Here is a 22,298-nt window from a genome sequence, read left to right as displayed (position 1 = left end):
CGCAGTTCGGACCATCGGGGAAGTCAGCTCCGGCACACCCGGGTATACCCTTCTTGAGCCCCACCGACACGCCCTCGGCCCGGCACGAATGACATCGGCAGTTGCAGCTCCACTGTTGATGTTGTGCCCCGCGTGCACCAATATATTTGGGATCTTAGGGGCATGCATTGTTTTGCTTAGCCGCGCACCTATTGTGTTTCTGCTGTGTGATTAGGGCCACGTCCTTTATTGGCTCGAACAAAAAGTGACTGTAGTGCTGGATGCAAACCTTGGTTGCGCGTTGACTCGCAGCTGATTTCGTAAGGAATCGCGGGCCCCAGCTTGTGGAAAGCTCGCTGTCTCTTTTCTTTTTTTTTTTTTGTTTCGCGTCTGTAGTACGGTGTAAATATTGAAGCTGCTGCCAGCTTCCTTCCTAGGTCGACCAAATATATAATTGCTACATTTCTCTATCCAAGCTTACAAGCTTGCATAACCTTTAAAAATTATAGTCTTTGCCTCATCCGGAAGACTTGCCAAGCGTTCTTTTTGCTCTTTGGCTTTTGCTTTTGACAGCCATCCCGTATTTTTCGTACCGTCGAAGATGCACGTGGGAACGCAGCGTGACACTAGGAACTCCTTCGGGCCATAGTCAGAAAACTTTGGACGTCCTGTTTTTTTAGTGCTAAATGGTGGAGGACGTCTGGCACCAGTGCGATTTCGTACTACAGCGGACGCAGACGGGGAAGATGTTATGGTATTATCCCCGACTGGAATCTTTCTAGAATCTTTTCTAGGTCTAGTCTAGAACCAATTCGAGCCAGCTGCACTAGATGCATTGCATATTTTACTCCAGCTTGCGCCACGCAGGTGACTACATGCTATTGAGCGGCTCCAGTACAAGAGGCGATGTTGGGCAGAGGGGAATAGGGACGATTTGCCCTGACGGTTCCGCACAGTGTGTATAGAGGGGTCGGTCCAATTAACGTTTGAGGCAATATGTTTTTGGGACGATACCGTTAAAGTGCAAAGGTCCAGGCACGCCGATGGAAGCATTGCCACTTCTCCCAGCCTGTGCACCACGACCAGCCGTCCTCCCAATCGGGGCGTTGGATCTGCATTGCAATTGATTTGCTGACGAGACGTTTGCGCTCAACTGCGACAGCAACCATGTTCTTTGCCATCTATTCACGTCTCTAATTGTTCAGCGTCGGCTGGAGACTGGGTTTGCAACAGTACTGAGCTTGGAGAGACGTTTGGCAAGTGCATAGTCAAATGCACACGCTTTGTTAGCACTTCTCCCTTGGCAACTCTCATCTACCGCTACCTCTCCACTAATAACCAGCTACAGCAGAAAGCCAAAAGGTCTCCAACATGGCGCGTGGTATTAGCCCTCGTGATAGGAGAAGTCAGGTCCATGTCTGCATCTGGGTAATCCTCGGGCTGTGCATTGCCCTTGTTACCATTTGCCTCGCCTACGACAGGTTTTTCAAGACCTGAAGGTTGATGGATCTGTCAGTCTTCCTTTTCGCTCTGCGTCTTCATGGTGCAATGCACTCCGTTGTTGTTGCACTGAAACTTTCGGGATGCCATCATGGCGAGCACCACGATGGAGCTTGCCACCTTGAGCAAAAACCACCCGTATTGGTCCACGCCGTAACCACCATCCTTTTGGAGGCTTGGATGCTCGCATTGCCACTATATCAGGTATGGGGCCTGAACATGACCACCTGGCCCAAGGTTGTCTGTCCAGCCGCCGGCTCAACTGCTTTTCTGACCTCTCCTTGCCAAGCAGTCCTTCTTCTTGGATTCAGACCCCCGCTACATTCTCAACGAATACTTCAGGCGAGTCCATAGAACGCATGCATGAACCTTTGGTCATGCCTTAGGGTTTCTGAGGGAGTCTAGCCTGACGGTGCGGCGGTACAGTATGAGCTGTCTCTTGTCTCATTCTCATCCCAACTAACGAACGACGCAAGAATTATCAAACTTTGACGAATGGGTAACCGTTCTGGTCCACTATTAGGCGCTACATATGTCAATTGAAAAAAATAAAAATGATTAAGCTTCCACTCTTTCTTGCATCGAGCCAAGCGACTGGGCTGAAACTGGTCCCTCCCCCGCGGCGGAGCCCACGTGGGGTTCGCAGGGTGTACTGGCGGGGCGGCCGGCTGTCCGGTTGTTGAGCGCCATCTCATCGCCGTCGTCCCCCTAGGGTCTGGTAGAATAGTGCATCGAGTCGCCTCGACCAAATATGCTGAAGCTGGTGAGGAAGGAGGACTTTCTACAGCTGCTGCTTTCCATCTGTCCCGTGTCTCGGCGGGGCTTCGGCTTGAAGAGCTTGAAAACTGACCCCATGCAGGCGCCCAGTATCAACAGCATGGATTCCAGGTCGACCAACATGTATAGGGGGATGATGGAGCCTGCATCGCCTTGCAGTTAGATAGGCGTACCTTGGTGGCTTTTGTTTTGCACGATGATTGAAATCTGGATGGCCAGCCTCTGCCTCTCTCTCGACGGTCTTTTCAGTTCACAGCAATAACTCACCTGTAGGGTCATCAGGCATGTGGACCAGATCCTTGAGGAAAACCATCTTGACCATGGCCGCGATGAAGGCAAGTGTGCCAAAGCTCACGGCAGCAATGACGGTGGCCTTGTTTCGGGCGCTCATCTGCAGGCCCAGGAAGACAGGCACGGAGCAGAGGCAGATGGCGAGATCGATGGCGCTCGAGATGACCGAGCTGGTGTAAGCCAGCGCGGCGTTGATCCTGGGATCGGCGCAGCTCCCACCAGGCACGGGATCCCACACCTGCGACACGGGCCTGCACTGCGCAAACTGCCAGACGCTGATGCACAACATGATCGCAAAGGAGATGGCGCAGGCGGCAAGCCAGGTCCGGGACCGTCTCCTGCTGGTCGGGACGATCTTTTGGATGAACACGACGATGGCCAGCTTGGGCAGCGTAAACTCCCACGGCACGACGGCCGTCGACAGGATGCTCATGAAGATGGCCTGCGACCGGTCTTGGGGCGGCACTTGTGAGAATGGCTTCCCGACGCCTGCAGCCCAGGCAAAGTGACAGACTGATTTGCTGGCGACTATGACGAGGACGCAAAAGACGAGATATGCGTCATCCCACGCGAGTCCCGGTCCTGTGTATCGTGCGACTAGTCGCAATGTAGTGAATACTGTTTTTGTTTTTGTGCATGCTTTGGTTAGGTAGACCGCGGTTTGAACATGGGGGTGTGGCACCAGGAACAAAGAAACGCACTAATCGAGATGGAGCACGTTAGCCACCCAAGCACATATGACCACAGGGCCAGGCCCTCAAGTTCCATATCGTGGGGCGGTAGGAATGCTAAAAGGCAAGGCTAGAATGCAACATAGGTGATACCGTGATAATGTCCCGCCTCGGATCAAAGTTGAAGGAGATTTACAGGAGCTCGTGACGCGAAGACTTGCGAGGGATAAACCCGCGATGCAAACTTTAATCTCTGGCAAAGTTAGCGAGGACTTACAATTATCCAACAGTAATTCGTTTGGCCGATAAAACGGTCTTCAAAATCAGCATCCATGGTTTTGGGACGACATTGGTTAACGTTGCGTACCCCCTGTTCGGCACCCCCCCCTGTTCGGCACCCTGAAAATCTAACAACGAAATGCCTACTTTTATAAACTGATTTAAATATAAAATTATCAACGGACAAAAATACAATCGTTTTCACGCTTCTCCGGTTCATTAACCTCTTCTTCATCAGCTAAAGGTTCCAAATTTTCTATATCATTTTCCTGCAATCCAATAATGTTCTGTTTGTTAACCAAAAGCTCGTTTGGATCCGGAACCACCCTCCTCCTTTTAACCGGCCGTATTGCCTCCAGTTGTGCTTCCAATAAGCTGATTTTTTGCTGGGCGCTAGCCAAAAGGGTATCTTTGGCTTCGAAGCTTTTTTGGACTTTTGCAAATAAAAGACGTGAAGTAGCGTTGGTTTTGTTGGATTGGGAAAGTTTTTGCAGTTGAAGTCGGATATCTCGGGTCGTTTTAGCGGTTTTCCAAATAAGTAAAGACGGGTCGTTAATTTTTTGGGCTGGGCTTTCCGGTGTTTTATCCCTTTGCAAACCGTTGTTTTTATCTTTTATAACGTTGGCGTTGCTATTTTCTAACAAAAAAGGGCTTAAAAGTGGTTTAACCAAGTTTACCGGCCATAACCCCGTTGTACGCCAACCAGATTGAATGGTTTTTGCTATAAATGCTTTTAATCTGGCTTTTCGATAACAAAGTAGGAAATTTCGTTTTCCAATAACTGTTAAACAGCAAAATTGGCTAACAAATCCAAGTTGACGTCGATAAGCTTCTTTTAACGGCCCAAAAACCGATAGATCCAATGGTTGAAGAACGTGTGACGAATGAGGGGGTAAATATAGGAGTTGAATATTATTTTGCAAGCAAAGAAGCATAAATTCGTCCGTTATATGTGATCCATGGCCATCCAAAACTAATAACCGCTTTTCAGGGGTTAAAGGTTGGGTATACGGAATAAACACCTTTTTTAACCATTCGATAGCCGTTTGGTTATTTGTCCACCCGTTTTCGGTTGCATGAAATTGCCAATTATCGAAAGGGCTTAAATCCGTGGGAAACCATTGTTGTTGTACGTTTTTTCCCTTAAATATAACGAGGGGAGGGAGGGCAACGCCCGTAGCCGATATACATTCGATTATAGTCGTCCAACCACGCGTTCCGGGCTCTTTTCGTTGCAACGGCCGGATCCCGTTAAGCCCTAATACTAGGCCATTAGATCCTTTGCCTTCCATTATACCGGTTTCGTCCATATTCCAACGGTTTTCCGGTTTAATAGCGTTAATAACCGGGTTCGTAATATAAAGCCACCAAGATTTAATTACCTCCGTAGTAGCGCCATTAACCCGGGCGTTATCTATTCGACGGGGCCTTTGGGTTTTAAGGATTGGATAACGAGCCAAAAAACGAGTTATCCAACGTTTTCCAAGGCCTTTTGTCTCTCCGGCGGCTTGAAGAATTCGTTCGGCAAAAAAGCGTAATTCTTGATGCGTTGGCGGAAGCCCTAAAGCTGTTTGGGTAAGTACCCAATCAGCCAAATGCTTTTCCTGTTCCGTGGAAAGCCTTTGAAAAGGGCTTTGTGCTTTTTTATAAGGTTGAGAACCTTTAAGTCGACTTTGAAGTGTAGACCTAGGTATTCCCCATTTTCGGGAGGTTTTTGCAATTGGATTGCCATTATTGACGTCGTTAATTGCAGATATAAGCTGTTTTTCAGTATATTGCTTCATTGGAAAATGGAGAATTAAAATCAGAAAAAAGTAAATCCAAAAGTGACAGATTCATCGAGATATTTATAATAGAAGTTGGAGGATAAAAATAAAAGTGTTGTTATTTTTGGGTGCCGAACAGGGGGGGTGCCGAACAGGGGGTACGCAACGTTACAAAACAACCCTTCCATTTGCCTTTTTGGCACCCCGGTCCTGGACAATGTCGAGTTTCCAAAGCGGCGTTTTGCGATTCCGACACCTTGCTTTTCGGTTTTTGTGGAATTTCCTTAACTTTGTCCTGCATTGTCAAAATCCGGTTCCCCAATTGTTTCGCCACTGCCGAGTTACTGCTTCTCTGTGGAGGCCTTTGTGGAAGACAGCAACTTGGCCCATTCGTTTCAAAATTCGGCAGCAAACGCCGTGGGGCCTCCCCGCCTGCTCCCAAGTTTATTTCCTTTGCCATCCTCGAATTTTGGTCCCCCGGAAATTAGCCTTTCGTTCCAGTTCCCGAGCATATATCTGATACGCCGGTCTGCTCCGGCGAATTTAACCATCTTCGAGCGTTTGCTCGAATCGAGTTATGCAATTAATGCAATGAACACCTTCCCGACAAACGGGAGGCCGAGAAAAAGGAGATGGATCGAATAAATGTTTGATTTCGTTTGGTGGACATTTAAACACAGCCTTTTTTTAGCGCAGCTTTATAATGGTTAATGGCAATGCCATTAATTGTCGTTAATAACAATGTCAAAATAGTTTTTCCCTAAGCGTATGTAATCCGAAGCATTTAAACTATAACGGCGTTTAATTTAACAGCGCAGTTTAATAACAACAGAGCCCACCTACATTGTTCTTTTAATTCCGCTACAATACAGGGTTAACTCTTTTCAGGTTTTAATGCTGCGAAACAAAACTATCCACGCCCCGGCCGCATTCCCTGCACACAAATCCACGCCCGGAGGACTGTTCCTTCGACAAACGAAACCTGACTTTTGCCTTATGTTTTGGACGGTTGCTGGGGCGCCTGTCGATAATATAGTTTTGAAGGTCGATTTTGCTTTCAACCACTTCATCGCATGACTTGTCGGGTGTTTCTTTGCTTCGGGCCCGGGTTGATCTCGGAAATCCTAGCTTTGCAAACTGCCATTTCACTTCTTGTTTCACCAGATCTTCAAGATATTCGTGATCAATTTCTCGTCGGTAGGGATAGTTTTTGGCATTGTATTGTATGGGTTCGTGGTATTTTCTAGACATGTTGCTGGCCTTCCTTTCGATTTCCCAAACCGTTTTTCATCGCTTAATCCGGGCCGCCCATATTTTAGTATTTTATAAAATTAGCAAAACAGTTTTTGGTACTGATTACAGGATTTTGTTTCGGGACGGCGCAGCTTTTCGAAATCCGCAAACCAGATTCTAATGCCCGGTTCCCCGGTCTTGGTTTTTTTTGTGCGTAGAATAAAAACTGTAACCAGGGTATACGTTTAGAACTAATGTTCTTTGCGGTTTCTCGGAATTTCCATCCTTGTTTTTACACGTAATAAAGGTCTTATTTGAACAATTAAATGCAACGGTATCGGATTGCAGCAGAAAACAAATTCCATTTAGTTTCTGTGTTTTGTCGGAGCTTCTCCCACATTAGGAGAATTTGTTCTAGCAAACACCATAAAAAGCAACGTCATTTTAAACAACTAGCCTTCAGTAAACTGGAGATGTGGAAGGGATTGTTACTCCCGAGAATCTTGCCGAAATTTTGGAAAATCTTCAATTGCAATATTCTGCCAGCACTCTAGCCCTGACCTGGCGAATTTTAAATATAGGATGCGTTGATTTGGCCACCGAAAGGGAAACTGTTTCTGGCTACTTATTTTCGTGACAAGAACGGGACATCAGATTACGGATTTCGAGTTCAATTTTAAGTTTCAGAGGACAAGAGTATATCATTTGAAATAGATTCAGTGGTGGGCACTGTAACTCGTGGATGATCTAACATGATGCATTCCAAATGGTAGGCTCAACGAAACCGTAAATGTAAACATATTACACACATACCGAAAACCGAAATATATGCCATCCCGCTTTTTTCATGGATTGTGCTTTCTTTTCGACCGGATTTGAACGGAAGATGGATGGGATTTGTTGTTCTAATTACAGAAAATGGGCTTGAGAAAGGTGTTTTTTCTATTCCATGCCGAAATATTCTATGGCCCAATTCATTAACCCAGAACCTTGCGTCTTGGGCGGTTTGTCCGGAAGCGGGCAGATCTCCTTCGAAAACAACTCGATATCCGCTTGTTTAGCTAGGTGTTCTTGTGGAACAGGTATGCTTGGAGCCAACATTATAGTGTCCTTCGGTAAAATGGAAACAACCGGAGCCAAAGACGATTTAGCAATCTTCTCCGATTTCGTATCGGGGATTGGAATCCCCAATGTGGCTAAAACGTCCTTGCTGCCGGAGTAAAACTTTTGGCCATTATAAATGCATATAAACGCACTTTGTGCGCCTGTCAGTTGGTTGAGCTGTTTCACTTTTCTAGTAATTCCTTCGTGTCGCGTGCGGAAACTTCTGTGTTTTCTTTCCTCTGGTGTTCGAAGGCATGATGGCATTGCGAGCTATAATTCAATTATATATAAGCTACATTTGATGAAAAAGGTGGTTTGGGTTTCGACCAGATTTCTAAGTTCAATTGAGTATTGGAAAATTAGCTGCTTATCTAAAGGAGCCGTCAAACCAGTTTCCGCGTAACCATGGCATCGGATTTTATCAGTTTAGTCAGACAACTCTACTTTTCTGTTTCAATCTCAGGCTCTTCTGATATTTTCCAACCTGTACCCTGCCTTCCTCCTGGTTTGTCTAACAACCATCCACATCAAAAATCTGCATGGTAGAAATGGGCATTTCGCTATAGTGGCATAGTGGCATAGTGGCATAGTGGCATAGTGGCATAGTGGCATAGTGGCATAGTGGCATAGTGGCATAGTGGCATAGTGGCATAGTGGCATAGTGGCATAGTGGCATAGTGGGTGCTCCATTAAGACGATACTCGAGGAGCTTAGTCTTTGTGGGCAGCTTGGACTCGCCCGATACCCTGGAAATGATTTTCCAGGCTCACACAAGGGGTACTGATCTTATTCTTACACAGCGTAAGCGCTGTTTGTGTGGGAAACGTATGGAATTTGTGAGATTTTGGTGTGCTCATCTACCACAAAGGCGTGAGGTTGCCATTTGGTTGAGCGCAAATATTCTCAGACTCAATCGAGAAAACAACAAAAGTTGTGAAGTGATCTTTGGTTCTTTTATTTATGAAATTTCATCGGCGAATTGCACCTAAACTAATCCTTCCCACAACCTAAGGACTGTAATGTTGTTCGGTATTTCGCCTCGCACTACGGGAGGAATCCTTCATTATAACGTTGGGCTCCACATCTCCGACCCCCCTAAAGTCCGGCCCCCTTGAAAAATGTAACGACGAAATACCCCTTTTATAAACCGATTTAAATGTAAAACTATCAACGCACAATAATACAATCATTGTCAGGCTCTCCCGGTTCGCTAACCTCTTCTCCATCGTTCAAAGCTTCTAAACAGTCCCTATTATTTTCCTGTGCTTCATAAACGTTTTTTTTGCTGACCAAAAGCTCGTTGGGATCCGGAATTACCCTTTTCCTTTTGACCGGCCGTACCGCCTCCAATTTTGCGTTTAACAAACTGATTTTTTGCTGAGCTTCAGCCAATAAGATATCCTTGGTTTCGAAGCTTTTTTGGACTTTTGCAAACAAAAGCCGTGAAGTGGCGTTACTTTTTTCGGACCGGGAAATTTCCTGTAGTTGAAGTCGAATATCTCGGGTCGTTTTAGGGGTTTTCCAAATAAGTAAAGACTGGTCGTTAATTTTTTGGGTTGGGCTTTCCGGTGTTTTATCCCTTTGGAAGCCGTTATTTTTACCTTTTTCGACGTTGGCGTTGCTATTTTCTAACAAAAAAGGGTTTAAAAGTGGTTTTGCCAAGTTCACCGGCCATAACCCCGTCGTACGCCAACCAGATTGAATGGTTTTTGCTATAAATGCTTTTGATCTGGCTTTTCGATAGCAAAGTAGAAAGTTTCGTTTCCCAACAACCGTTGAACAGCAAAACTGGTTTACAAATCCCAGGTGACGTCGATAAGCTTCCTTTAACGGCCCAAAAACCGATAAATCCAACGGTTGAAGAACGTGTGACGAATGAGGGGGTAAATATAGGAGTTGAATATTGTTTTGCAAGCAAAGAAGCATAAATTCGTCCGTTATATGTGATCCATGGCCATCCAGAACTAATAACCGCTTTTCAGGGGTTAAAGGTTGGGTATACGGAATAAACACCTTTTTTAACCATTCGATACCTGTTTCATTATTTGTCCACCCGTTTTCGGTTGCATGAAATTGCCAGGTATCGAAAGGACTTAAATCAGCTGGAAACCATTGTTGCTGTACGTTTTTCCCCTTAAATATAACGAGGGGAGGTATAACAGCCCCCGTAGCTGATACACATTCGATTATGCTCGTCCAACCCCGCGTTCCAGGCTCTTTTCGCTGTAATGGCCGGATTTTATTACGCCCTAACACCAGGCCATTAGATCCTTTGCCTTCCATTATACCTGTTTCGTCCATATTCCAACGGTTGGCCGGTTTTATAGTATCGACAACGGGATTTTTCAAATAGGACCACCAAGATTTAATTACCTCGGTTGTAGCCCCATTAACCCGGGCATTTTCTATTCGCCGGGGTCTTTGGGTTTTCAAAATTGGATATCGGGCTATAAAACGGCTAACCCAATGTTTCCCAAGGCTTTTTCTTTCTCCGGCGGCCTGAAGAATTCGTTCCGCAAAATAGCGTAGTTCTTGATGCGTTGGCGGAAGGCCTAACGCGGCCTGCGCAAGTACCCAATCTGCCAAATAGGTTTCCTGCTCCTGTGAAAGCCTTTGACAAAATCTTTTCGCTTGTTGAATTGACTGGGCCCCCTTTAAACGATCGTGAAGGGTACTCCGAGGAATACCCCATTTTTGCGAGGTTTTGTGAACTGATTTGCCATTTCTTATGTCAGAAATGGCAGCAAGAAGCTGATTTTCAGTGTACTGTTTCATTGGAAGGTTTGGAGCAAGAATCTTCAAAAATCAAGTTCTAAAGTGAAAAATTCGTCTAGATATTTATAAAATAAAACAAAGGGTTGACGTGGCTGAGTAGATATTTTTAGGGGCCGGACTTTAGGGGGGTCGGAGATGTGGAGCTCAACGTTATAGCAAGGATGGAGAGGAGTGCAAAGAGCCCCTTTCGTTCTCTACGTCGGTGACACAACACCGGGAAGGATTTCTGAAGAACATAACTATTAAAGTGAAATCATTGGCTTCGGTTCTACCTGTTGGGATTAGCACAGTTACTGGATTGGAAATGATTAGCAGATGCCCGTATAGTCTCCAGAAGCTTATGCAGGATCAAGGATTTTATTCCGTTTTTGGAAGGAAGGATCATAGAGTATATAGTTTCTGAAGCTCAGAAAGGAAGAAAACATATCTGTTTAAATTGCAACGGCTTGCAAAATACAGTGATATGTATCTTCGGCGAAAGACAAGATGCAGCATGAAAAGTAAGTGTGTTCTGGAAGGTTGGTTTTCTTGGGATGTATACCCACGTTGACTTAAATGAGCTTATAAAACGGGCAGGGAGAGGGTAATATTGGCTTGAAGTATCTACTGGGACCCGTACAAACGATCGAGCACCATGCATTTGAAAAGGGTGGTGGTTCTCCTTTCATAGCCTTGTTTCCTAGCTAACAGTTACACTGCGCTGTGAACACGGCTCCTTCTTCCTGACGGATGTCATTTGTTTCTGCTTTCTACAGTTTTTTTGCATTAAAGTATTAGGTAACCTATTCCCAAGGCATGGCACAGTGGTTTGAGACCACTGGTGTTTTGACAGAGGCGGATCATCTCGGTTAAACATCCAGCGATTTTCAATGGTGTAAATAGCAGATGCCAAGCAGTAGTTGCCACCGGGTCACATGATGTTGAAACGACGAGAGGAAACAGCAAAGAATGTGATTTTCTTTATAGGATATTATAGCTAACGCTAGCTTAGTAACCCCAGCTCAGATTGACGAGGTGATACAATATACCTATACCGAAGAGCGGTGCTGTATCAAACGTTTAAACGGCGCCACCTTGTCGCTAGAACTTTGTTTTATTAACCTGGCGGTTATACAACACATTGCTGATAAAAAATCGAGGTTGGCCGCGGATACCTTTTCCGGCAACAATGGAACTGAAACTTCTCCTTTCTCCATCCCGGCGCGGATCAAAGTCGAAATACCTCCACAGTTAAGACAGGTTTCTTTCAGTACATTGTTCCAGCCATACCGCCACAACGACGGCACCGAGACAAGGCCGAAACGGGTCCTAATCTGGGGCCGAGCGGGTATGGGCAAGACCACGCTGTGTAAAAAGATCGTTCATGATTTCTACCATAACACTCTCTGGAGAGATCTTTACACACGCATCGTATGGATTCCACTGCGCAATTTATGGCGATTGGCCGAATCGTGTCAAAGTATAGGCGATTTGCTTAAGCACGAGTTTCCCTGTCGATGGTCAGTAGAACGCACGCATGAAACATTTCACGACATTGCCGACGACGAACGAACGCTTTTTTTGCTCGATGGTCTAGATGAGGTGTCATCGAAATTGGCCGACGACAAAATTCTGCGGGATCTCCTTCGACGACCTAATATCATTATTACTTCTCGACCACACCCAACGCGATTACCATTGCGACCAGACATTGAGATGGAAACAATTGGCTTCCTACCCGAACAAGTAAACGAGTACTTATCGCGGATAGCGGGTGATCAGGCGGGACAAATTCGAGATTTCATCAACGAACGGCCAATCGTGCGGAGTTTGGCAGGCATACCCATTCAACTCGATGCAATTTGTTATACTTGGACTATGAAGAGATTCCCAAGGGATAACGTAACCATGACCGCGCTATACATAGCCATCTCTCGCAACCTTTGGGCGAGCAGTGCCCTGCGGCTGGAAAAGAAACGTAATGGCAGGTCTTTGACCATACCTAAGTTGGAACTATCCATTAACTGGGAAATAGAGATTATCGTCCAAAATGAGGCAAGTTTCCTTCAGGAATTGGCGTTCCGTGGTCTGTGCGAGGAGGTGACTGAGTTCAGCGTTAAGGACATCGAGGCAATCAGGAAGTCGATGCATAGCAGTGATTGTATACATCTCCTGTTTCTCCGTGTCTCGGACAGCTCGATTCCGGTGGAGGATCGAACGTTCCACTTCATTCACCTCACCTTCCAGGAGTTTTTTGCCGCTCAGTATTTTGTCCTGTGCTGGTCACAGAATAAGCGGCTCCTAGGTCACCAGAGGAGACAAGCTGGTGGTATATCGAGTGCGCCATTTATCACGCCCCAAAACTTTGTGAAAACAGAGAAGTATACGGATCGATATAACATATTCTGGCGATTCGTTGTGGGGCTCCTCAATGACGTGCCTGACAAAGCGCAGGTGAAACGCTTTTTTTTGTCTGCTTGAAGAAGAGCCGCGCGAGCTCATCGGCATATCGCATCAACGACTAATAATGCACTGCTTAAGTGAGCTTCGCCTGGTACACTGAGATCACAGGAGGATGTAGAGGGTACAAAGCTTATGTATGGGGCTACTTTAAACTCGATGGATAGCACGGAAAGGTCTCCCCGTGCAGAAAGCTCTTGGGCCTTTGCCATGAAGTCGGTAACTTATTTTACCTGATAATCAATGAAGGCGGAAGAGCTATCAGATTCTCGGGGAGGATAACTATCATTATAAAGTTGAGATTCTCATGCGGCACGAAATGCTGAACTTGCAACATGAATCGAGGGAAATTTCTTAGGATTTTAATTCGCGTTTTATTTTTACAATCAGCTATTTTGCTACGTTGTTTTACCTAAAGAAATGGAGTGGAGATATGTGACATTTGGACCCTGAGATCACCAGACCCTAACCCTGACCCTTTACCAACGACCAACCAGGGTGATACCCTTCATCCGCGTCGCGTCAAGCTCAGCAACTTTGTTTGTTTCCTTTCCTCTCCTCAGAGTAGAATCGTCGTTAATCGGTGGCCATGATTCCAAAAATTGTCCCGAAAAAGAGAAAACAAGGGATATCAAAGCAGTAAAGCAGAAGCAACAAACTGTTGCTTTAGATTCGGAAATAGCATTGTTATCATGGATGCTGTGGAGAATTAGCTAGCATTTGTTTTTGTGCTTTCCTCCTTTGTGTTAAGGTGCTTACTCACTTCTCGTGACGTTTTATATGCTCCGGCCTGGGATATGTACATCCACAGCCTGGAAAACTGCAGATATATTTATATGCGGGAACCCTTATATCCCCATCGACCACGCCTTTAGCTCCTAACCCGTGTGCCGTTTAACGTGGCTCTTTTCCTTTGTCGACTGTGACCCAAGGCCTTGGGCGAAGTTGTCGGTGAAACTGAGGTGTGGACAACTACATAGACGGGAAAAGGACAAGTTCTTTCGAAAAAAGGAGCGACGTTGTCGCAGGACCCAGCGGAAATAGCTGATAGTGGCTGTGACGGAGTGGCGTGCCTGGCGCCAACCGTGACTAGCTCCACCTCACGTGACAAGGCGCCAGGGTGAGTTTGTTATTTGCTCGCTTAGGCGCGTGTACGCGATTGGCACTGCGTGCCTTTTTTCTTCCTTTACACTTAGCTTTAGATCTTCGAATAGAATCGCCCCTATATTGCAGCCTCGTCTCTTTAGGATCGCTTTCGTGACAGTGGCTGTATGACTCGAATGTGATATCCATGGTTTGCCGATATAAAAGAGGTAAATGTCGAGACATCCGGTAAACTGCAATGGAAAAAGGAAAATACACCGGAGCCGGACAATTGTTTCTGTAATGTTGAGTCTAAAACCACTGTGCCATGCCTTGGGAATAGATTACCTAATACTTTAATGCAATAAAACTGTAGAAAGCAGAAACAAATGACATCCGTCAGGAAGAAGGAGCCGTGTTCACAGCGCCGTGTTCGACAAGAAGGCTGACGATGGAACTATGGCGTTTCCCCGTAAGAATCAACCGCGTTGACATTGGCGCCGCTTTCGGTAAGCAGTTTGGCCAGGTCGATACGGCCATTCCTTGAAGCCCTGAAAAGAGGCGTTTCCCCGGATGACGCTATATATGAACAACCAAACTCCCAAATTTTACCCCGTACATTAATTAATTATACCCTCAAATACCCACTCCATCGCACAATGAACTTCCCAGCCAGCCGACCTCGCACGCAGACAAAGAACCCAGAGCGCAGCTTTAACACGCGCGTCACTGGCATCCTCAAAAAAGCCAATGCCCTGATAAAGCTAGTCAACAACGCCAATATCGCTATATACATAGAACGTGATGGCAAGCAATTTTATTTCGAAACCGCCCCTGATCTTTTGTCAATTTCCAAAAATGAAGGCATCATCCATATCAAGCAAAACGAGATCGACGAACAAAACCCTGGGTATGGCCTTTTCCTCCCGGCTCCGGTGCCTTCAGATTCTGGGAACGCAGACCAGGTTTTCCCGCCACTGCCGAGTTCTCCGCCGCCAAGCTCTTTAACTTTGTTTGGGGTTACTAAGCGTAAAGCAAATACTTATGCCGAATCTCAAAAGCGAGCTAGAAAATCATGGATTATATAAAAGGCTAATTAACGTGGATGTACAGTACCCCGCGCAGGACAGTACCCCGCGCATTTATCGAACCAAATTGCAGAATTAATTTGACCACCCGTTTCTTCCACCACAACAAAATGTCAACCAATATAAAAGAATCTCAAATACTCCTTGCTATTGAAGCTATTCAGTCGGCCCGAATAAATAGTCGTCGAACTGCTGCAAAAGCTTTCGGTGTACCGGAATCAACACTCCACGACAGAATAAACGGAGTGGCCCCTTTGGCTGATCGTCGGCCTGGTGTTCAAAAATTAACAAAAAGCGAAGAGGATGTGATTGTTCAATACATTCTGGACCTGGATTCCCGAGGGTTTCCGCCCCAGATCGCTGATGTGGCTGCCATGGCCGGCCATATCCTCGCTGCGCGGGACGCGTCACCGGCCGGGACTCGCTGGGCAAATCGCTTCGTTAAACGACGTACGGAGTTAAAGACGCGTTTCTCTCGCGCCTACGATTTCCAAAGGGCCCTTTGCGAAGATCCTGACGCGTTAAACGCGTGGTTTCGATTGTTGGCCAACATGAAGGCCAAATACGGCATCGAGAAAGGAGTCAAGCGTTGGAAGCGTGTGAAAGACGTCTTCCTCAAGGTGAAGCTTCTCAAGCCGTAAGAGGTTGTTGGGTGGCGTCAAAGATGCAGAGACTTGCTGCCGACGCAAGCGAAGCTCACCCTTTGCACCTACAACGGCACCATCAACTACCTTGATAACAGCTTCTGGCAGCGTGAATTGTGAAAAAGAATTTTGAGTGGCGGTCAGCTTAAGCCGCCAACGAGCTACCTTTAGTCGCATGATTTCCAAGTAGTCGCTGCCCAGGCAAGTATTCGTGGCTATGTGGAGGATTCGGGCGGAAAAATAGAGCATGAAGGCCTTATACGTGAGCCAGCCATCATTTGGTGATTGTCGAGAATAAATGAGTTGCATCGTGACACGAAGTAAAAGCCAAAGCGGCGACCGCCTCCAGGGCATGCGCTCGTCATCCCACATAATCTCGTCTCGGGTGTTCTTCCAAAGTCCTGCGTCCTTAACTGGTTATGTCACAGGGCCAAGGAAAGCTGTGATGAACTCTGTCACATGGTGCGGGCTGGGGGTGTCGCGCTGCTCATCATGATATTGTCCTGCTTTTTTAACTTTGGGTTGGGAACCAGGTGTTATGGAAGATGCCAGCTTGTAAAGCATGGAGGAAATCGACGAGACGAAGTCAGTTTTGCTAACAAAGTCCTCCGTACGCATGTCGATTGCAACACCTGGGAAATAACGCCGAAGCCTCCCGGGGGATTCCATTGTATGTTTGTTGAGTGGGGACAGCTTAAAAAGGTCGAGCTGCATCTTATCCAGATTTCTTGTAATCATAACCCCAGCATTCTGTTTAATGATGTGGAATGCCACAGATCCTATCATTATTATATATGGTAAAAATCAATAAAAATTTCTTAATTAATATAACAACAAATGAGGGCAATTTCGAGATAAGGAATGGTTTCGGAACACACCTAGCTTTCCGTCTACCATATCGAAAAGGTTTCTGTTGAGTTCGCCCTCATCAAGGTGATCAGTGCCTTGGGATCGAACATCAATCGTTACCTGTACCATGCTGGCCACAAACGCCACCACTGCACGTTGATCTGGCGAAACGCAGCCCATGAAATCGACGAGCGCATCATGGACGGTCGAAAGCATGACGGCCTCCTTTTTGGCAGAACAATCATCGCCGCTGGGGAGCTTTAGGGGTAAAAAAACATGATGGACCAAATAGAGCAGATCATCCAGAGCCAATTCGGCATTGACCTTGAGCTTCGACATGATGGATCGAGGAAAGCCTCAAGTAAAGCTTTTTGAGGCTTCAAGCTCCGGGCGTACAGGCCAGTCTGTTGAAGGTCGGGCAATCCAGTCCGAGTTTAGACAGGTTGATTATCAGTGAGGAAGGGAAGAAAAGAATAATAAAAAGGAAAGGAAAGTGAAGCACCAGAACGGGATAAACGGGGTAGAGAAAGAACGCGGTTAACAAAGTATGGCAAACTGTAGTGGATTGAAGGTCGGGCAAGAGAAATGGCGATAGTTGGAAATAGAAATGGAGAGACAAAAGACTGTGCCGAGAGATAGCAGTGGAAAAATCAAGGCATAGTGATAATTCGTTCAGCACCAATTAAAAAAAAACGGGTGCAGTCGGCAGTGCAAAATGGTGGTGGTACAAACGAGGGGAAACGCCAAGTGAGGCGCTGGCCAGAACCTGGGTCGACAAAACGGGCCCAACAGAGCCACACCCAGTTAGAAAAACAGGAGTGAAATAAAAACTATTGGAAGAAGACTCCCCAATGAAACTTAGGTTGTGGTGTTGGCCGCAAAAACTAAGAAAAGCGAGATGAAAATGTAGCAAATATTATGGTGTATGGGGTGCCGCTGTGCATATATATGTGCTGGATTTATCGTCTATAACTTCCCGATCCATTTCTGGGGCTTCATGGTCTTTATATTTCTGTCTATGCCTCTATCGGTGTCATTTTGGGGACAAACCTGCTCAAATCATTCACCGTTAGTTGTGAACACAAGATTAACAACCAAGTCGAGTGGCACATACGGCATTTTACCGGGTTGAAGATGAGGACGCACGCCGCGGTATCAACGCACGGGGAGTTTTGACACGGCGGAGGTGCTGAGGACTTCGAAGATGCGGCCAAACTATGGCCCACCTCGGTTGGGTTAACAATGAGGCGACACCAGAAATCTCCGTCTACGACGATCCTGACGTGCATGAAGGCAGGCAGACATGAGAAAGGCTCGCGGTAACACAGGTCTTCATCCAAAATCTGTATGTTTGGCACCGGCTAACCGTGTAACATAGGGAATGCCATGTCAATCTATAAGACATACAATGCATAATGCAACCGACACTGTAATCACTTCTCCCCCTTAATATACTATGTACTAGACACTTTTCCCAACGTTTTGAAACTTTCAGCACCTCGAGACGTTCCTTGGCTAGAAGAGGTACTGAGGTTGTTGCGACCCTGCCCGATTTATCTCTCAATGGCAAAGCAACTAGCACTCCGTTGCTGCACAGGCACAGCCTACTCTGCATACATATAACAAGTGAGGCAATCAACCACCCTTGGAGATTTGGGGTTGGGGAGCAACGGTCAGTTTGAAAAGCCAACAACACTTGGCGATGCACCTTCACCCATTGATGTGTGCTGAAGGTACCTTGGGTGGTCCATTGAAGAGTGGAAAAGTACCCAACTACCACGGGTGCAGGCAAAACCCCCATGATACCGTACGTGTATGCTATGAGCCTTCACCGATTTAACTGTCTGCGGGAAGCTCCAAGTACCTGTCGCATAATAGCTTTAATTTTTGCAAAAAGAATTGCCAAAATCGGGAACACCAACACGGCCCACAGCAGGGATGGGAATTTTTACCTCTACCACAATAGTAAAATAACCCTGATAGACTCGGAGTACGCGTCAAAGGCGCTTGCAAGGAGTCCAACCTAATTCAACAGGATAAAAAAGACTTTGAAAGCTTTCCACAGGAGCAGGGAACTATTTGGCATTCTTGGTCGCCTTAAATCCCGTTTACTGCCTTCGACATACAGCATTTGCTGCCAACAAAGCATCCATGCAGCGATCTGCGATGCAATGGTATAAAACGGGGCTGCTGGATGATGAATCGGGCCAATCAAGTCCTCAGGTTGGTCGCACTGCATCATGTTGGCGACGCGGGAGGCCCTCCGCCTCTGTGCAAAGCTCCGAGAAGTAACAGCTCCTAACGGGATGCCTACAGAGTAGGCTGCTGGCCGCTAAGCTCAAGTTTCCCTTGGTTTTTTGGTATACAAAAAGAATTATATTGCTGTGTCTTGCGTGTTTTTTTTTTCTTTTTTCTTTCAAATATTTTATTTTCTCTTGCTGACCTAATACAATACTGCCTTCCACATTCTTACATCAATCTACATGGCACTCCAACTCAACGCTGAGCTCCAGTCCAAAAAGCACCGGGCGCTCTTTGACATCATTGACAAGCTCCGCTCCCACGGCATTGGACAAGTCGTCGACCTCCCCGAGATCATCGTCTGCGGAGATCAATCGGCCGGCAAGAGCTCAGTGCTTGAGGCTATTTCAGGTCACACATTTCCCACCAGGGATGGTCTTTGCACCCGATTCGTGACCGAGCTGGTCCTCCGCTGGGATCATATCGACAAGTTTAAAATATCCATCAAGCCCGGCCCCGAGCGTACTGCCGAAGATGCCGCCAGACTGCGAGACTTTTGCGACTCTTTTGCACCCAACATTCCTCTGGATAAGGTTATCGAGGCTGCCAAGGATGCAATGGGCCTCGGCACTTCCAAGCGATTCAGCACCGACGTACTCTATCCTTGACCACGTTGCCATACCAAAGACCGTTAGCGGGATTTCGGCCATCGTCAACGAGGGTATAGCCTCGCTGAGGGTAAAACTTGAGGTCAAGGTTGCAGAGCTCCTGGCACCGCACTATGAAGGTCATCCAATCACTTACAACCATTATCTGACGGATACCGTGCAGAAGGTTCAGGCTCAACGTCGATGGAGGGGCGTGGAAAGGTTTGCTAAATCCCATTCAGTGATAAAACAATCGTCGGAAGGAAGTCTTGTTGCCCAATTTTCGGCTGAGGGGCTTGTAGACCTCCTCTTGAAGTTGGAAACCATTAAACCTGACATGGAAAAGCAAGCCAGTGGGCTCGCGGTCGATTACGCTGAAACATACTACAAGGCAAAAACATTTGTCGCCTAAATCCTGCATACACAACCTCTTCTTCCACGTCGTGCTAATAATTGTTAATAAGGGACAGGTCGCATTGAAGAGCATCATCGACCAAGTCAGCGATCTCGCCATCGAGCGCCAGTTAATCTGTTTTCTGCCCTCGCTCTTTACCGCGGAGATAATTTACGATCTCACGGACGACCAAATGTCTGCTCTGGCTGCCGAGGACGCGCAAACAGCCGAAAAGCGAATCCGGTGCAGTGAACTGCTTTCTACCCTCCATGCAAGTATGGAGCTGAAGCCACTTCAGGGTCACCGGACCGCTGCTTACAAAGTTGTAAATTCCAGTAAGCGCCCCTTGTGTTATTCGTCTTCCTCAATTCATGTGCTTTCTTCCGTGTCTCAAATCTTCCAACGCTGGGGTATACAAAATTTCGTCGCAAGTACATAATCACGTATTGACATGTTTGTTACTAGCCCTTTCAGCGTCCTTTTCACAGCCACCATCTTCTTGGGACGTGCACTCCCTTTCGCCAACCCCAAAGCCAACGGAAGAATATGGTCACCCTTTTAACGCACCAGCCCTTACCAATTCACAAGATAACGAAGCGATCGCGATTTTCTGCGGAGCTCCAGCTGATACAATGCCCCCACAGGATGAGGATAAGTTCGGGAGGTCTTCTAAAAAGGATAAAAAAAAGAAAAAGAGGAAGGGCTTTGTGGAAGCAATGCCCGAAATCCCCGTGGAACAGGCTCCGGTTGATTTTTAACACGTTTCCCTGAGCAATTTAATGCAATTATTGGGCGCCCAAATACTGGAAAATGTTTAAAAGCGGACGGCGATGACAAAGTCAAGGAGTTAATCCGAACTTATGTATTGAGACATCCTAAAGTTTAAATTTTGCCGCCAGGTTAGCGAGTTTAATAACACAAATACCCTAACTGCGAACCTGCAAGGGTAGGAACAGGTTTCGAATTGCCTATAACTATACACCAACAGCGTGTCTGCGTTGAAGTTTTGAGGAACCTCTATAGTTTTGACAAAAAGCTCAAACAGTGAGTTTTTGACTATATAAGTAATTATATTTGGAACCAGCCTCCTCCCGCTGGTACTCGAACCGCGGTATCCCCTACTAGAGGGGCTACTTTATAATCCTCCCAAAAACCAGCTACTTACACTTTGCGCCTAGTCTGTCACGTCCACTCGCAGGGCCCACATTAGAACCACTGCATGAACGGAATCCGGAATCTCCACCATATACCCTTGCCCTGGATTCAGGGATGGCTTGAGCCCCACTCAATGCCAGAGCTGTCCTGAACATTGAGGCTAAACATGCGAAACGCATCCCAGAAAGCAATCATGGTCGATTTTTGGCTAAATGTATTGCCAAGCCGAGCTGTACCAACGAGTTCTACGCTCCTAACTGATTGGGCACGAAAATCAATCACTTTTCTCCTCGTACCGATTTAGTGAGGGGAGTTGGTATTCGCTGTTCCCCCTGGCAATGGGGTCTGGAAATAATCGCGATGGAGCGACACACAGGAGTCTTATAGCCACGCGATACCAAAAAAGAATTTATGGTTGACATGGCTGTTTCTTAGCTGGATAGTTGTTCTCAGCCAGGTGAGATGCAGTAATATATATCCAGCAGTCGAATATCGTTTCCAGTAAGCATTTTCCGGGTGTTGGTCGTTGCAAGGTTTTAGAATCCCAGCTTTTCGGGTTATCCAAACACTTTCCAGAATCGTAAATTGTGCTGAACAAGACGTACCCCGCCACGCCACACTGTTTGTCCCCGTTGCAGGATTCTGGAATCAAATTTGCCAATTCCTCAAGGCAGCTTTCAGCGATTTTTAGTTTCCAGTCTTTCGGCCGTACTTTGATCTGTGTTTAGAAAACTCTGTTTTCTGTTATCGCACGTCTCCTGTTCATATCATTCAATATTTAAACGCACGGTTTCTCGAGCTGCAACTCGAGGAGAAACTACAGCTCCAGATTCCTCACTAACACCCTCGGGACCGACCAAGATGACGACGACGACGACGACAAGCAGGGGCATCAGCGGCGGCAGGAACTCCGCCAAAAGCCACCCGAAATGCAATCCTGACCGTATTCCGCAATTTAATTGGCAAACAAACCAATGGTAGCATATTTGATTATGATCACAAAGGGTTGCATGTCACATTGTAACCAAAGTCTAGAAAAGAGGAGGCCTCCAAAACTCGACTTGTGGAGATGAAGTGCCACAGGTCTGCTTATCCTGACCGCTTGACCTCATCGATCGGACACAATTTATGCGGGCGAGAAGCGGTGCAGGAGGGGGCTGCTCGGTTTGCATATCAAATACTTGGATTTAGTCAGCTTTGCTGCGGGCGCAGCGAAGCTGACAAAACTTGATGCAAAAGCCGTTCACTTGCTACGGACTATTTTTGACAAGTTCTGTAATTCTGGCGTAAATGCCTCGCTTATTGAATTTTAGCACATATAATGAAGGATCCCCCACGTAGTGCGAGGCAAAATACCCGAACAACATTACAGTCATTAGGTTG

The 22,298-nt window shown here is 46.5% G+C and overlaps 5 protein-coding genes across 5 annotated transcripts; 3 read left to right on the top strand and 2 right to left on the bottom strand.

Annotated features, from left to right (window-relative positions):
• Positions 1 to 1,251: 1,251 nt before the first annotated feature.
• Positions 1,252 to 1,476, top strand: MGG_17754 (uncharacterized protein; the record flags this gene model as incomplete). Its single annotated transcript, XM_003720051.1, has 2 exons — positions 1,252 to 1,264; positions 1,328 to 1,476. The coding sequence occupies 2 exons, from the start codon at positions 1,252 to 1,254 to the stop codon at positions 1,474 to 1,476; spliced, it is 162 nt and encodes a 53-aa protein (XP_003720099.1).
• Positions 1,477 to 2,187: 711 nt separating this feature from the next.
• Positions 2,188 to 3,552, bottom strand: MGG_03794 (uncharacterized protein; the record flags this gene model as incomplete). The annotated part of the gene is made up of 4 exons (XM_003720050.1): positions 2,188 to 2,408; positions 2,524 to 3,144; positions 3,249 to 3,348; positions 3,496 to 3,552. 4 exons carry the CDS (start codon positions 3,550 to 3,552, stop codon positions 2,188 to 2,190), a joined length of 999 nt encoding a protein of 332 aa, XP_003720098.1.
• A 7,309-nt stretch (positions 3,553 to 10,861) lies between these two features.
• On the top strand, positions 10,862 to 13,028 carry MGG_17753 (uncharacterized protein; the record flags this gene model as incomplete). The annotated part of the gene is made up of 3 exons (XM_003720049.1): positions 10,862 to 10,875; positions 11,362 to 12,683; positions 12,982 to 13,028. The coding sequence occupies 3 exons, from the start codon at positions 10,862 to 10,864 to the stop codon at positions 13,026 to 13,028; spliced, it is 1,383 nt and encodes a 460-aa protein (XP_003720097.1).
• A 3,316-nt stretch (positions 13,029 to 16,344) lies between these two features.
• MGG_17752 (uncharacterized protein) lies at positions 16,345 to 16,817 on the bottom strand (the record flags this gene model as incomplete). Its single annotated transcript, XM_003720048.1, has 2 exons — positions 16,345 to 16,379; positions 16,508 to 16,817. The coding sequence occupies 2 exons, from the start codon at positions 16,815 to 16,817 to the stop codon at positions 16,345 to 16,347; spliced, it is 345 nt and encodes a 114-aa protein (XP_003720096.1).
• Positions 16,818 to 18,961: 2,144 nt separating this feature from the next.
• On the top strand, positions 18,962 to 20,409 carry MGG_03800 (uncharacterized protein; the record flags this gene model as incomplete). The annotated part of the gene is made up of 3 exons (XM_003720047.1): positions 18,962 to 19,372; positions 19,837 to 20,095; positions 20,405 to 20,409. The coding sequence occupies 3 exons, from the start codon at positions 18,962 to 18,964 to the stop codon at positions 20,407 to 20,409; spliced, it is 675 nt and encodes a 224-aa protein (XP_003720095.1).
• Between the last annotated feature and the right edge of the window lie 1,889 nt (positions 20,410 to 22,298).

The sequence above is a fragment of the Pyricularia oryzae genome, chromosome 6, assembly GCF_000002495.2.
Source record: "Pyricularia oryzae 70-15 chromosome 6, whole genome shotgun sequence".
Taxonomy (NCBI): Eukaryota; Fungi; Ascomycota; class Sordariomycetes; order Magnaporthales; family Pyriculariaceae; genus Pyricularia; species Pyricularia oryzae.
Note: the sequence above shows the minus strand (reverse complement) of the source record. Positions and strands in the feature narration are given on the sequence as shown.